The sequence below is a fragment of the Synchiropus splendidus genome, chromosome 11, assembly GCF_027744825.2.
Source record: "Synchiropus splendidus isolate RoL2022-P1 chromosome 11, RoL_Sspl_1.0, whole genome shotgun sequence".
NCBI lineage: Eukaryota > Metazoa > Chordata > Actinopteri > Syngnathiformes > Callionymidae > Synchiropus > Synchiropus splendidus.
Genome location: NC_071344.1, coordinates 3,893,049 through 3,908,265, shown reverse-complemented (window position 1 = coordinate 3,908,265; position 15,217 = coordinate 3,893,049). Strand labels below are relative to the sequence as shown.

General features: G+C 41.5%; 1 protein-coding gene across 1 annotated transcript; it reads left to right on the top strand.

Moving 5' to 3' along the window:
* The first annotated feature begins 2,685 nt into the window (after positions 1-2,685).
* On the top strand, positions 2,686-11,139 carry LOC128767698 (zinc-binding protein A33-like). Its single transcript, XM_053879922.1, has 6 exons — positions 2,686-3,223; positions 5,344-5,439; positions 6,974-7,207; positions 7,309-7,331; positions 7,853-7,968; positions 9,487-11,139. The coding sequence occupies exons 1-6, from the start codon at positions 2,702-2,704 to the stop codon at positions 10,050-10,052; spliced, it is 1,557 nt and encodes a 518-aa protein (XP_053735897.1). The 5' UTR covers positions 2,686-2,701; the 3' UTR covers positions 10,053-11,139.
* Positions 11,140-15,217: the final 4,078 nt, after the last annotated feature.

The window sequence follows — 15,217 nt, the reverse complement described above, 5'->3', positions numbered from 1 at the left end:
AAAGACAAAATATTGGACAATAAAATGCCAATAACATCATGATTGAACAACATTATATCCTTAATTCAGGAAGAACAATTCTATTTTTATATTTTAGGCATGTCTTCTTTAATATATAAAATATATGGAGAAATAAATGTGCACTGAAACATAGAAACTTACTGGAAAAAAAGTTAAAAAAAAAGGTGCATAAAAACCTAAAATAACTAATAAAGGAGAAGTCATGAGGAAAACTCCCAGGCGTTTTGAGTCATCAGTAAGTTCCAACTCTTGCATATCCAGACCAAGTCATGAGGTCATTTGGGGTTTAGAGATGTCTAGTTTCCCTCCAGAAGCTGAAAACACACAGAAGCCAAGTGCTGATGTCAGCAGACAAGGCTGTCCCAGCTAAAGGTACACATGATGATACGTATATGAAATATTTACTCAAATTACTTCTATTCCCACCATATATACAGGATGTGCTTCATAACAGTCTGGGTGCGGCAGGAGTGTGCGATACTATATGGCAGCGCACACCACTTCACCTTAGATCATGTGACTGTAGCCACCAAATATTACATTGTTGCCCCATAATACGGGTGAGAACAGCCATACATTGATCATAACTCTTCCGGGACATTGTCATATATTCGTAGCTGCAGTCACATGATCTTTTTTTTTTTTTGTCATAGTAGTGAGTCAAAATGTCTCTATGTGTATAAGAACGTTGGCAAATTCTGTACACTGAGAATCTGTGGGAAGAGAGAGATGAACAGGTTTGTTTGCATATAAGTACATGTTTATGTAACAACGGAGTTTTGTGCTCAGTCAGCAGTGATTTCATAATGTTATGATGTTGGGTTAGGCTGAGCAAAAACTTGAGGTGCACCTTTGAGATTTCGATTTCAGCAACATTTTAAGAGTCCGACTTCAACATCTGATCACGGTAGTGGAGGCAATGGTTTCACCTTCCAAAAAGAAGATATAAATACATTTGGATTCTTTTACTTGGACTTTGTCATATGCAATTCACACGCTAATATACAAAAAATATATAATATGGCTTTGAGAAGCTAAATTGAACTCCATGGTGAGCTTTGTTCAATAAACACAGTTCAATTTAGAGTTAAAAGCTTCCCCAATAATAATAACAATAATAATAATAACCTCCTTTATGATTCAGGAAGGTATTACATTTAAAATCAGAGCCTAAAAAATATAATGTGCTGGATGGTAATAGCTCATAATAGATCATAAAAAAGTCAATAGCACACAGTAACACGAAAGTTCCTAAAACCTTATTATGACCTTATTATCATATCACCATTTAGCACAAATCGTGGGTCAACTTTCGACTTGCATAAGACGAAACGTGACTTCCTTTCTGTACGTCACTGTAGTTTCTGTGGAAGTCATGGATCGTCTGGCCACAGATAACAAAACTCCCCGGAAGCCACTGTCCACCTTACGTCCAAATGGTCGCCCATTCACCTCGTTGTACGTCTGGTCTGGGTCGTTTAACATGCTTTGAATTGCGAAGAGTTGCGCTGGGAAGTGAGTTTCTTCTGTTCACTGTCGATCTGTCGGACCGATGTGAGTAATGAGTAATGCTTTCGCCGTGAGAGGTACTTAATATTGAGAGTATTTAAGTCGCATGCACCAAAACCTACACGTTAATGATCACGCAGAGCCGGAAGCGCCCGCTGTTAAGTTAGGCGCCATCGAGTGTTGTCTCTCTCTAGTGGCTCATTCTGGGAATGACACTTTTACGTAATAGAGAGTAATGACAGCGCTGCCGTGGTCGGGACTTCCGTGACGAAGGAATGTGGTCATGAATGCGTATCAGATCCGTCACTTCAGATGACTCACACCGTGTTCTGTCTTATCTTATCGGGCTTACAAAGAAGTCCAACCACAAGTTATGAAATCTTAATAATCTGCATTTTAACTTATTTCCTGTTACTGCATTATTTCTAGATATAAAAGTTCCAACCAATTTGACGTTTATATGAAGCCATTTAGCACTTGAATGTTATAATGTATATAAGTACATCTTTGGAAAAACTTTAGGAGATGACAGAAGACTCAAGACAAACGGACAGGAGAAGGTGAATGAAAAAATCAACAACAAAGACGGAGGTACCGTGACGGGGATCCTACCTGTCCTCCTAACACACGCAGCATGTCCTCAGACCACAGATGATGGATGAAGGAAGCTCAAGGAGAAGACCTTCAGGGAAGTGAGGAAGGCAGCAGACATCGCCTCCTAGACATGACACCTAGAAATGACTATAATTTTAGCACAATACGAAGGAATAGAGTTTGTTCTAGTGCTTTATTGTGACTACAGTGTTCCCAGCAATAACCTTCCTTGCCACCTAAAATAGACCTGGGGCGGCGCTGCTCACCTGTCAGAAGCGGCTGTCAGCAGATCATCGTCTGGACATTCTTTCTGTACTTGAATACGATAAAGCTTCAACTGGTTTGCATTGAATGTTTTAACAATGTCACTATATGTTATTATAAGCTATGTATATGATCATTTAAGGGACGTTTAGTGTAGTTTAAATGGCTTTTGAGGTGACATTCCTGGTGTCTGGCGGGCGCACCAAGCCTGTCCCTGCACGCCTCTTCCGTGAGCGGCGTCAGACCACTCCCTCTCGCATTCTGCTGCTGACTCAGTCGACCTGCGGGACCGGGGTCAGAGCTCTGCGCGAGGATGGCCGAGTCCTGCGCGCTTGAGGAGCTGCAGTCGGAGCTGACCTGCCCGGTGTGCCTGGAGCTCTTCCGTGACCCGGTGATCCTGGAGTGCGGTCACCACTTCTGCCAGCTCTGCATCGTCCAGTGTTGGGAGGCCAAAGCCGACGAGCTGTCAAGCTGCCCCAAGTGTCGCAAGACCTGCGCCCGAAAACTGAGACCCAACTCGCTGCTGTGCAACGTCGTGGACAGCGTGAGGCGAGCCCGGACCGTGGACACGAGCGCCGCGATCGGCATCGGCTTACTGCCGCTGTGGTCGCCCGAAGAACCGGAGGAGCGAGAGCCCGGATCCAGCATGAGCAGCGTGGCCTCGTCCATCAGCCACTGGCCTCGTCTGGGCCTGGACCTGTGCGAGGAGCATGAGGAGAAGCTGAAGCTCTACTGTGAGGATGACCAGCTGCCCATTTGCCTGGTCTGCGGGATGTCCAGGGACCACAAGACGCACAACGTCATCCCCATCAACGAGGCCTTCGAGAACTACCGGGTAACTTTCATCATCATTCCTGCAAAGCTTTCGAAAATACCGCGATACAATCGTTTACCGTAAGCTCGCGTCAGTCAATTACCGCTCACCTGTCTGTAATGTTATCGTTATTTCCTGAGTCAAATTGAATGAAAGTTAATAAAAGCAAAACAATTGTTGCCACATTTTTTCTATTTACAATAGAGCTAGAACCAATTTATTGCATGTAAATATAAGTGTTGTATCATTACGTAAAAATAAATAAATATATCATTAACAGTTTTAATGTGTGTACCAGCAATAGACGTACACAAAAATAAAAATAAAAATAACTTTTAAAGTTAATTTTAAATCATTGTGCGATCTGGAATAGGACGGAACAAAGTGCAATAAAAACAATAATTTGTATTAATCTATTAATTCGAGAATTCCTTGTACATGCCTCGACTAGTTTTGATACAAAAAAAATTGACAAAAAATTATAAAATTTTCGTTTGCTAGCCAACTGCCGTAGAACTCTTGCTGCCATTTTGTTTTCACATAAAAAAACAATGTTAAGACAAATGGTCATTGTTTATCAGATTTTAATTCAATAGAAATACAATAATAATTTTCAATGCTGAGCATGTGAGCCTGTTCTCCTCAGAAGATATAGGCATCATACAGCGCCTAAAAAGAAGAGGGGACAGTAGCAACCATCTGCACCATCTGCAGACCGCTCCAGTGATCATTTCGCTGCTGTGCAGGAACCTTTTGGCCTGAAACGGGTTCTGAAACTGACTGCACTCGCCGTGGTTTTGAAATGTAAATCACAGCAGCGGAGAGAAGCAGAGGTGTCAACCGTTGGTTATCCACACACACTATATTTTTTGTACTTCCGACACTTCTTTAGAGAGTAAAACACCCAGTTCAATTACAGCTTTATTTTGATGCAACCATTCACTGTCACAGAGCCGACCTGCACTTCTTCCTCAGAAATCGCTGACAAATCACTCAAATATTAGCTGATATTACGAGCAACCCCCTGCTCTTCTGAGCACTCACTTGTTTACAGAGTTGGTACCTCTGGGCACGTCCCAAGATGGCGCCGGACCCACTTATGCCAAAATGCCCCCCCCAAAAAAATGTATTGACATTTGTTGTATATACAGTATTTCTTCTTTCTGGTAATATCTTGGTAAATGTTGATGTCAGTGACCTTCTAAACAACATTCGGTGGTGACTTTAATTCAAGCTGTTTGTTTAACAGACATTTGAAGAAGAAATAAAAAGGAATAAACAAAATAGTTATTTTTAATGTCTGCATAAAGCATGCGTTCATGTAAGGAGCCATGACTTAAACACCATCAGAACCATTTTCTGGTCAAAGCAACACGTATTACTTTATAAATGTGCGTTTCGATTTCACCTTGAACAGTGACTTGAATGTCGCACTGCAGCCTTTTTAGGAGTGTGTTTGCTTTGAGGGAAACACGAGTCAACTTTGACAAACATTCCTCAAAATCCAGACCAAACAATAAAAGCGTTGACTACTTTACAGCCCGGGTCTGACACAGAACTTTACAGAGCAGCAGACGACTGGATTTGTCCCGGCAGACTTGGGGCGCTCTGTGTTTTATAGGAATTCAACAGAGCAGTGAGAGCTCTCGTAACCCTGCTACATATTTGACCCACACTGTGTCCAGCCTCGGCTCCATTTTTACTGACAGAGGCCTCTTTTATGTGACAAAAAATTTGAGTCAGGAGAACTCTGAAGTTGTCCAACGCCAGTGTAGCCAGACACAAAGCATCTGGATGTTTTAGGTTGCTGTGTGACACTTTGACTGTTTTTTTAATCGACAGACAATAATTATTAGCAAGAAAATATTAATCCAGAGTGAGTAAAGCACATTATAGCTTCATGCATCTTCATGCTTGTTGTGACAGCAGGGTGTCAGAATGCAAACACTGAAGCCGAGCTCATCCGGAGGGTCAAGCTGTTTTTGCCGGTGGAAGCTTCCTTTCATCCATGTTGGTCTGACTGGGTTCGATTTGGGATCATCTGAGTCTCATTACAGTTGTTGTTCAGAGAAGCGCGGCAATCGAATTAGCTTGTTGTTGCAGTCTGCTTGTCCACATGTGATTGTGTTGTGTTCCTACAGGACAAGCTGTCTGTGGCTCTTCAGAGGGTTCAGCTGCAGTCAGAGGAGGCCACGCTCTTCCAACGCCGAACCAACGAGAAGATCCTGCTCATAAAGGTAGTGAGTCTGCGTCTCTCGCTGCGTCTCTCGCTGTGATGCATCAGCCAAATACCTCCGACGACTCGCTCTGTAATCACCCGAGTCGTCAGAGAGGAACCTGAAATTCTGGTTGCCTGGCAACATTCACCAGCAGGTGTCCAGGTTCACGTTCACCTGTCCGACAAACAGAACTTGTAGTTACACAATGAGTTGCTGAGGGAGACGGTCCTCATGTTGTGTTAGTGTTGACGCAGTGTTTGAGACATGTGGCTATAGATGTCCTCATGTGTCATGTGAGTCTATCACACTTTACCTTCAGCAGTTCTCTCGTCATGCTGCTGAATGATGGGCAGCAGCAAAGTAAACAAAAGGGAATAGCAACTGCTAAAATAAAACCACATCACTCATCAGTTGTAACCTCAAGCCTGTGAGCTGCTGCACATCTGGCCAATGATATGACGTCAGGAAAAACCAGGCCAACCTACCACAAGTCCCATAATGCAACAGTAAAATCTTTTTAAAGACAGAAACTTCTCCATATAGGAGTAGGAAAACAAAGTTAAGACACCATTGATGGGGGTAAAAAAAAAAAAAAAAAAAAAAAAAAAAATATATATATATATATATATATATGTATATATATATATATATATAGCAAATAAATGTCAGGAAAGAGTTAAATGTGTGGGGTTTGCTTCATGGTCATATGTAAACATACATGATTGGAACTTGTTTCTTTCCTGCATCTGATGACCATCCTGATATATTTATTTGTCGATTGTCTTTGTTTGGAAACATTTCTAAAAAGAAAATAAAAAGAACGTCGACAAAAAAAGTCTGAATATAGCACGCATAATTACGGGTAGAACATGGAAGTGAAATTAAATTACACATTATACAGTGAGGATTAAGTAGTCAGTTAATTGTACAATTATGAAAGTAAGTATCATAGTAAAGATTATGAAAGTGGAGAGTTGAGAGTTACAGTTAAAGGAAGAAAAGGAGTACAGTGTGTCTCAGGCCCTTACACAATGGAACGGTTTTCCTGTTGAAGTGATAGATTTCACCAGACAGTAATGACACCAGGAGCTATTTAAACAGCGGAGCGTTCATGCATGACTTGCTACATTTGTGTGGAGATAGGAATGGCGTTATTTCCTCTGCAGTGGCAGATAAGGAGCCATCCATATGTTGGCGCTTCCTCTCCGTCTCTCTCTCTCTGTCTGTGCCTCTTTCGTCTCGCTCTTCATTTCCTGTGTTCTTTGCCTCAGTACTTGTCTGTTTGACCTAGTTTATGTGCCTATTCACAGATTTTCACTTCTCTATCTCTGCCAGTGTAACAGGATGTGGTCAAAGTTTGTCAATTCCTTCAAAGAAAAAAAAAACTTTCAACTTCCCGTGCGTGTGCGTACACTTATATTATCTAAACTGAACTGTAATGGGTTCAATTATTGAACAGCATTATAAGGTCACAGAAGATTCAAATGGGGATTAGTTTGGTGTTGGCTTCACAAAATAAATAAATAAATGCTTGTTACATATGTTTGTACAGGAGCGAGCCGGGGACCTGGAGGAGATGGTCACCACAGAGTTCAGTCGTTTAAGAGACTTTCTCCTGGAAGAGGAGCAGCGTATCAAGGAGAAGCTGCAGAAGCAGAAAGAGGAGAAGCTCACCCAGCTGGAGGAGGCGCTGACCGTCGCCACCGAGCAGATCAGCCAGCTGGAGAGCACAGCGGACCAACTTTGTTCCAAACTGAGGGAGGAAGAAAACCCGGAGCAGCTGAAGGTAGATCTTCAGTCTGACCTGTGATCGTGGCAACAAGCTTTCAGAGAGGTTTTTGTGATGAGGTGGCCTGTTATGTAACCAAATGTCCGGGTCTGTTTCAGGGAATCAAAGATTTTATCGGCGGGTGAGTAAATACAATCTAATAATTCTGTGTCTCAGTGTCCCAACATGTCTGTCCTTCATTATGCAGTAGTCAAACTCGCTGTCTTTCCAAAGATCAAGTCTGAGCAGGACCACAAGCTTCAGTGATCACTCATCCCAGGTCTCACTCAGATCAGTAGCTTTGATCTGTCGAGTCCAAAATCCAATTTTTAGCCAAAGAGATTGCGGTAATTTGACTGTCAATCAAAAGTTTGGTGTCTCATATGATGCCCCGGTGAATATATGCTCATTGAGTGATGGCACTTCACATTCATGCACCTGCATGTCCTTGTGTTAACATGGGAAACCAGAGGGAAAGGTGAACACCACTGTTGGGTCTCAAAAAATAGCCCAAAAAGGTGGTTCAATCTTCGTCAACCGGTTGGTTCTGGTCTCCTAAAATCCAGCCAGAATGCCTAAGAAGCCTGCGCGGTTCATTGATGAAGCAGAGCAGAGTGTTGATGCCACCTTCCTGGACTGACGTCTGCACTTCCTTCATTTCAGAGCTGAGAGCTTGTTTATACAGCCACCGGAGGTGAGTGTGGATCTACAGTCGGCAGAGTTCCTCGGACCGCTTCAGTATCGCACGTGGAGAAGAATGAGCTCCATCTTCCAGCCAGGTGAGAAAACAAAGTCACCCAAATATTTGTCACATGAGATACAGATGATGCAGCATGAAAGCAGACGCCCGGATGTCTGTGGCCAACGTCGTTTCATCTCTTCAAACACTCAGGACTCCACTCACTCCTATGTAAAAGCCATATATCAACATCATCTTAGCGCCTGTGTACTTTGAAATTCTTGCCTGAGTAGCGCCAGCTCTCGTTTCAAGTCAAGGTATTTTCCCACAGACCTCACCAGACACAGACACTAATGTGCAGGATCAGGCCAACATTCTCTAAAAATGTCTCTCAGAACAAAAGACATGCTTTTGCTGCACATATTTTCACCTGTCTAGTAGCAACCTGCGCAGACAGCTCCTGCACGGCTGCTTACTCACGTCTCAATTTACAGATTATCTACCTGTTCCACAGCGATGGGAAAGTTCCTGTGAATGGGGAAGATTGTTATGATAATAGCAACTGACCTGTTGACACTGGCTGCTTCAGAGCGAGCACCCATTTGTTCTAAACTACCACAGTGTGTTACTCTTCTGTCTGGAAATGGCCATTTACTTGAGAAGTAGAACAGAGAATAAGACGATTTAACAGTGACATACGTAACATACTGAACACAGAATAATAGAATAATAAGAATAATAACTTTAAATCATGTGTTCATCGCTGGATCTGAGCTAAGACTGAAGATGTGTCTGAAAACTCATCGGGAATTGTGCTTGATCTAATGAAACCAACAAAGAGCTGCTGCTTTTCTTTGGTAGACTGTGTGGTCCTGCAGAGGAGAGACTTTGTTGCCCGCATTGCCTTCTGACATATTTTATCCAAAAGTTTAGGGGTATCTAGTTCTGGCTGTGCCTTTTTTCAAACTAAAATATTCTATTTTATTTTATTTTATTTTATTTTCAAACATAAATCATAAAACCATTTTTTTGAGGGACAAGATGGACACAAAATAATGTTAAAAAAGGGGGAAAAAAGAGGAAAATCAAACATCATGCTTTAGGTTATAGAGTCTAATAAGGGGTATTAAACTGGATGAATTCATGAGCGACTATAATACTGTGTCACAGATGCGTTGACATATCATTCATATTTAAGTTGATGTGCAGAAAACAAGATACTCTTACTTTAATGGAGTAAGCAGCTATTCAATATCAATGACATCAAAGGTTGCTGATGTCGCATTACTTGCCGATCTCAAATTCTCCTGATATCGTAATAATTTATTTCCATCGTGTCTCCGTTGCGCATGCTGTTGGTTGAAGAGGAAAAAGATCTTTATTATTGATGAAGGTAGTAGAATCATTCGGGCTGTTTTTGGCGACCACAAGTGTCGCTTGGGAAAAGATAGTGAAGTAAAGAAAAATATTTGAGCTATTCATAATGAAATTCATTTTTAAATTACCAAACTGAAGAATTTCCTTTTGAACACAGAAGTAAAGATCCATTAAGCATATACATATTTATTTTCCGAACTGAATAAAATTTGTGGACTAGTTTGCTGTTTCTGTTTTCCAGCTGTGACCACTGTCTCTCTGGACCCTGACACCGCGTACCCGTGTCTCTGGGTCTCCCCCTGCCGCACCAGTGTCCAGGTCGGAAAGCTGCAGCCCAACCTTCCCAACAACGCCGAGCGCTTCACCCTCTACAACATTGTCCTGGGCTCCGAAGCCTTTTCCTCTGGCAGACACTACTGGGAGGTGGAGGTGGGAGCCAAGACGGCGTGGGGTCTGGGCGTGGCCAAAGCCTCCGTCAACAGAAAAGAGGAGATCAGCCTGTGCCCTGATGACGGCTTCTGGACCCTGGTACTGAGGGATGATGGCAATGGCACCAGCGAGTATGAAGCATGCACAGACTCCGAGGACAGCTTGTTATACCCCAGCAAACCTCCGCAAAGGATCGGGGTCTACCTGGACTGCGACCGGGGGGAAGTGGCTTTTTACGATGCGGGCGACATGAGCCACTTGTTCACCTTCTACGACACCAAATTTACGGAGCCGGTGTTTCCATACTTCAATCCCTGGCCCATTATAAACGGGCGGAACAGGGAGCCCCTCACCATAGTCACGCCTCACTGGGGGTAGAGCAGGGCCTGTGAACCGACTGACCAGGTGTGGATGCAATAATAACTCAAAACAGCATTAGCTTTGGAGCTCAAGCGCCATTTGGAATTTTGTTGTGGAACATTACCATCTCTATTTCTCAAAACTGAGAGGCAACAATGGGTCAAGCGGAAAGCAGAACACAAATTGTTAAAAAAAAGGATGACCATATGGAGAAAACGTTGAGGCTAAAGATCATATAGCAATAAAATAATAAAAATGATGTAGCAAAAGTCACCTTAACCCTCACTGTCAAACAAAAACTACATTTTAAATAGCATTATATGTTGAAATGAGACTAAAATGGTGGAGTTAATGAAATGAAAGAGTGAATAATTTAGTCATGGAAATTTGATATTATCAATTACAGAAATACATAAAAAAATCTGATGAATAAAATATGTGTGTATATATATAACAATGTAATATCACAAAAAATCCTCATAATTTGTGGGAGTGACAGTTACATATTACTCTGTGTAAAACCAACAAATTAAACGATCTCACTTTGATATATTAAGTGAACTATCACAACGTGACCCAGTGATATGGTCCTAACTCAACACTACAACTCTTCGACACAACTCGCATCACAATGTTTCCTTTACGTGACGGCCGACTGGACCACATTTCTATTTGATTATTCATTGTCTGCTGGATTTGACTCTGTTCTAAGAAATAAACCGTTTGTCCTGTTGTGTTTTTCCAGACTGACGGATTAATAATGACAGCTAAAGAGGTGCTTTTTAAGTTTGTTTTCATGTCAAGCAAACTGTCCTTCACTCGTCACTTCCTGAATGTGAAAATAACCAATGATAAACCCTCCTCTGTGTTGGCTGTGACATCTCCGCTTTGGTAGTGGAGCAAGTACTTCAGTACATTCTGACACAAATCTGCTCAGATGGTGATAGATGTTTAGAATAAATAGCTGTGTAGGAAACAAACTGTGACCTCTGTGTACAGCCTGTTATAAATCCTCCATGTTGGACTTGACTGTTATGTTTGACTCCCGGATGTTGAGCTTCTGTTATTTCTGACCTGCGCTGGAATAAAGTGGGCTGGACAAACATTTAATTTCCTCTTGATTCGGTCACTGGAAGAAGCTGCTCCAAGAAACGGTGGTGTGTTTCTGATAAACATTTATAAACAAATGTAAAAGGCTCTCATTGGTACACACAAGGTGCAGGTTATTTTCCCAGGTGATACGTCATGTAAGCAAATACAGAGTAATGACAATAAGTGCCACCTTGTACTATTTAAGGGGCAGATTGTCTTGGTTCTTACGGTATTGTTGGGCCTCAGGTGGAGAAATCTGGGGAGGAGGGGGGAATAAAAGCTGGAATTAAAGTGGCTTGTTTGTAGAATTATACAATATAAATATGATGAATTCAGTCGTGAGATAAACATTTGGATACATTTTTCATTCACTTTACCACAATGTAAAAAATTCAAACGGTTCTATACGCTTCGACTTTGTGTCAAAAGAAAGTTCATTTTGGACTATGGTTGCTGTTACAATACCTTTCCACTAGAGGGCGGATACATCCAGCATTTAGTAGCGGTGGAAGGTATTTCTGGCCTGGTTTCAAGTATATTTCCCAAGACAAACCATGGGGCAAAACGTCACGAACAGACGCGTCTTATAGCACAGATATTGTCTGTGTGAAGAGATTTACCTGAACTTAAACGGGGCAAATTCGAAACCCAGTCCGAGCTGATGGAAAAAAAAAAAAAAAGAATTCCATTGCTAGAAGTCTAAAAACAGAACTTAATCTCAGCCTAACTTTAAGTAAAAGGAAGAAAACTTTGTCATCTCTTAATATTTATATTTAATATTGACACCCATTGATAGTGTGCTCCTAAGAAACCCTGAAAGAGTCCCAGGTGCGTCACTGCCCTCTCCACATGGTTGATTCCTTCTGGTTCTAACCACTTGATTAAATGTGACTGGAGCGTGTTCAGGTGATCTGGTTCCTTGTGAGACCCATTCAATTAGGACCCATGAGCGCTTCATCCAGCCACTTCAGTTAGTGCAGATAAATAATGAACCCGAGCCTGACCCACATCAAATGGATCTACTCTCCACTTCAGCTTCATCACGCTGCGTCACCAGCATATTTATTTACCATAGACAGGGACGGGACAGAGATACCTGCTCTGATCCTATAACCCCTCCTGATCTGTAATTAGATCGGAATGCAACGCAGCCTGGTCAACATGCTGCAACACGAAACCCCGACTTCTAAATTACTGCACAGGTGCCACTCCGTCACTGCTCAAGGTCATGTCCAGGTGGGAGGTCACAAGCCGTCGTTGAACTTCTCTTACGAATCCATTATCCAGGACCGTCCAGAACAAACCTTGTGGTGGGCCAGAGTTAGTCCCTGTGGCACCTCTGAGGAATTTGCTGCTGCCTCCATTAAAAATGGATGCGAGAGAGGGTCTGAAGAAAGACACTGAGGACAGTGCGGGAATGATTAATGCAAAACCTCATTAGGAACTGGAGACGGTCTATACGTTAGCTGGAGTGGCAGATTATGCATTAAAGTCAAAGAGCAGCCACAGCAGCATCATGGTCTGGGTCTCTGGCAAGTTACATTGGGAATGATAGGGATGCAGATGTACAGGTCCCTCAGCAGTGGGGCTGCACTTTAAGACAACTATCATGACAATAATGATAAAATAAAAACACAAATAACCTCTATCTAAATAATCTATAATGTTGTGACTTTAAATCAAAGATTATTCAGATTGTTCAGCGTCGTCTTTGACAATATTTTGTCCTGTGACGAGTGCAGAGATTTTAGTTGGCAGTTTTATTTTCATGCAGTGAGTGCCCTCCTCAATAAAACCTGCCGCTTCTGAAACTCACTGAGAAACGGATGCCACAACAAGAGAGTCCGAAACATTTCAAATTAAATACAGTAGAAGAATGGCTATGATTAACACGCATATAAAATGCATGCTCTCAAACAGACACACATGTGGTGTTCATTTAAAATGCAATATATCAAACAAGACAGGAGATATTAAGGGACAAACATATGTTTTAAGCTGAACTGGCAGTGTGAAAAAATATCATAAATCATTTCAAATACAAGAAAAGTACTGCAAGCAGCAAAAAAATCTACATGTCTTGTTATTCTGAAGATGTGCCACCAAATTCTGTCAGCAGCGTGGATTTGCATTGGCATGATGGATGAACAAGTTAAAATTAATAAAGCAAAACTAGGTATATTATTGAAGAAAAAAACTGCACCAAACAATTAAATATCATGCGATATTAAGAGCACTGAAGACAGCTGGATAAGAAGAGTAAAGTCATGTGACAGAAGCAAATACGAAACGCATTTGATATCATAAATTAAAAAGTAAAACTTGGATATAAATAGGTGTTAGGTTCTATTTCTGTTGACATCTCATTGAGTAGTCCAAGTGTAGGGATATTTCACTTTGGAAAACCAAACAAGAAATAGATGTATAAGGAAATACTTTTTCAGAAACAGTGTAAAATAAGCCATGGCTTATTTCAGGGAAAACAGCAAATGATATTTATGGAAGCTTTTAGTAAAATGAGCACCAAAGGGATGTTGCCTCTTCTCGAGCTAAAGGAGCGCAGTAACATGTTTCCACGCTCCCGTGTAAACATGTTGCTAAAAATACAGACCCTGGTGTGAGCATGTGTGTGTTCAGTCGACCCTGCCCGATCAGATTATTAACGCAGGACATCGTGGAGGCGACGCACTGCCTGATGACAAAAACTAGTTTTTATTTGTGATGCAGCTGTCAAGTTTTGGGCTGCGCACAAAAAAAGAACAGGAGCCTGAAGTGAACAGCTGAATTGAGTTTGGCAAACCAGGTTAAAGTCAGCGAGCAGCAGGCAACATCAGTCTCTTTCAGAATGAATTTAAATTAGTTCATGGAAAATAGCAAAATCATTTACCGCTTGATTGTTTTCACGTTTTTTCTCTGCATGGTTTTTCATAACCTTGTTTGCCATTTTTTATTTACCTAATATACTTAAAGTTGAAGTATACAAATACAGTGTCTTTTCATTGCGACAAATAGTCATTGTGAATATTTATATTCATTTCAGTGTGCAATTCATATTTTCAGGAGTTATTAATTATTTTTATTTTATTATTTTATACGCTGTCAGTCAATGTTTATTTACTCTCAAGATTTTGCAACTATTTACATTGAAGATTCTTATTGATGGAATTATGTACTAGTAGTAGTAATCTATTGATATAACTCAAAATACATTTCATATTTTCGATTCTTCAAAATAGCTTCCCAACACCATGAAGCTCAGTAAGAAGGCCAAGGGTTTGCAGCGCTGTCCACAAAGCAAATGGAGGCTACTTTGAGTGAGATCTGGAACATGTCCACAATTATTTAACAGTTTTTTTCTTTGCTATATAATTCCATATCTCCTGCTTCATACACTTGATGTCTCTGTGTGTAGCTACAATGGAGAAAGGAAAAAAAAACACTGAACAAGAAGCTGCATCCAAACGTTTGACTGGTGGTGTGTGCAACTCTGTCTGGTTGCTCATGTCAGACTATATTCCCCCCCATTACGTGGTGAAATCAAGAGCTGTGGTCTCGTGTCGCAGTCACCACAAATATGCAGCAGTTAACACCTTTGAAAGGCACAGGAGAGAAACAAATCCTGGCAGGGATACAAAACAAAACAGGGAAGGCAGGGACTCCAGTACTATGGTTAACATGCATTCATTCATTTTACTGCATGGTGAACACAACCGCAAAACCACCAGATCTGGTGTGAGTGAGGGGGTTAGACTGAGATCTGAACCAATGAAGTGAGCCCTGGAAGTCACAGTCTAATGAGGAAAACATCATCCAAAACCTTTCCAGAAATGCATCCACGATATGTGTTCAATCCTCCACTAATCCTCCTCACTCGTCCTGCAGGAAATGCTGTAGTATCACAGGCAGGTCAGTGTCAAAATGAAAAGCTTAAAATACCCTCCTGAGAACTTTTTTTTTTCAAAAATGATCCGTGCTGACACCTCACTCCTCTCTCTGCCCAGATCAGGCCTAGATTAAGTCCATGACTGTTGCTGTATTTCTCCGAATACACGTGTACCAATGCATTGACTTACATGATGCCAGAACTTGTG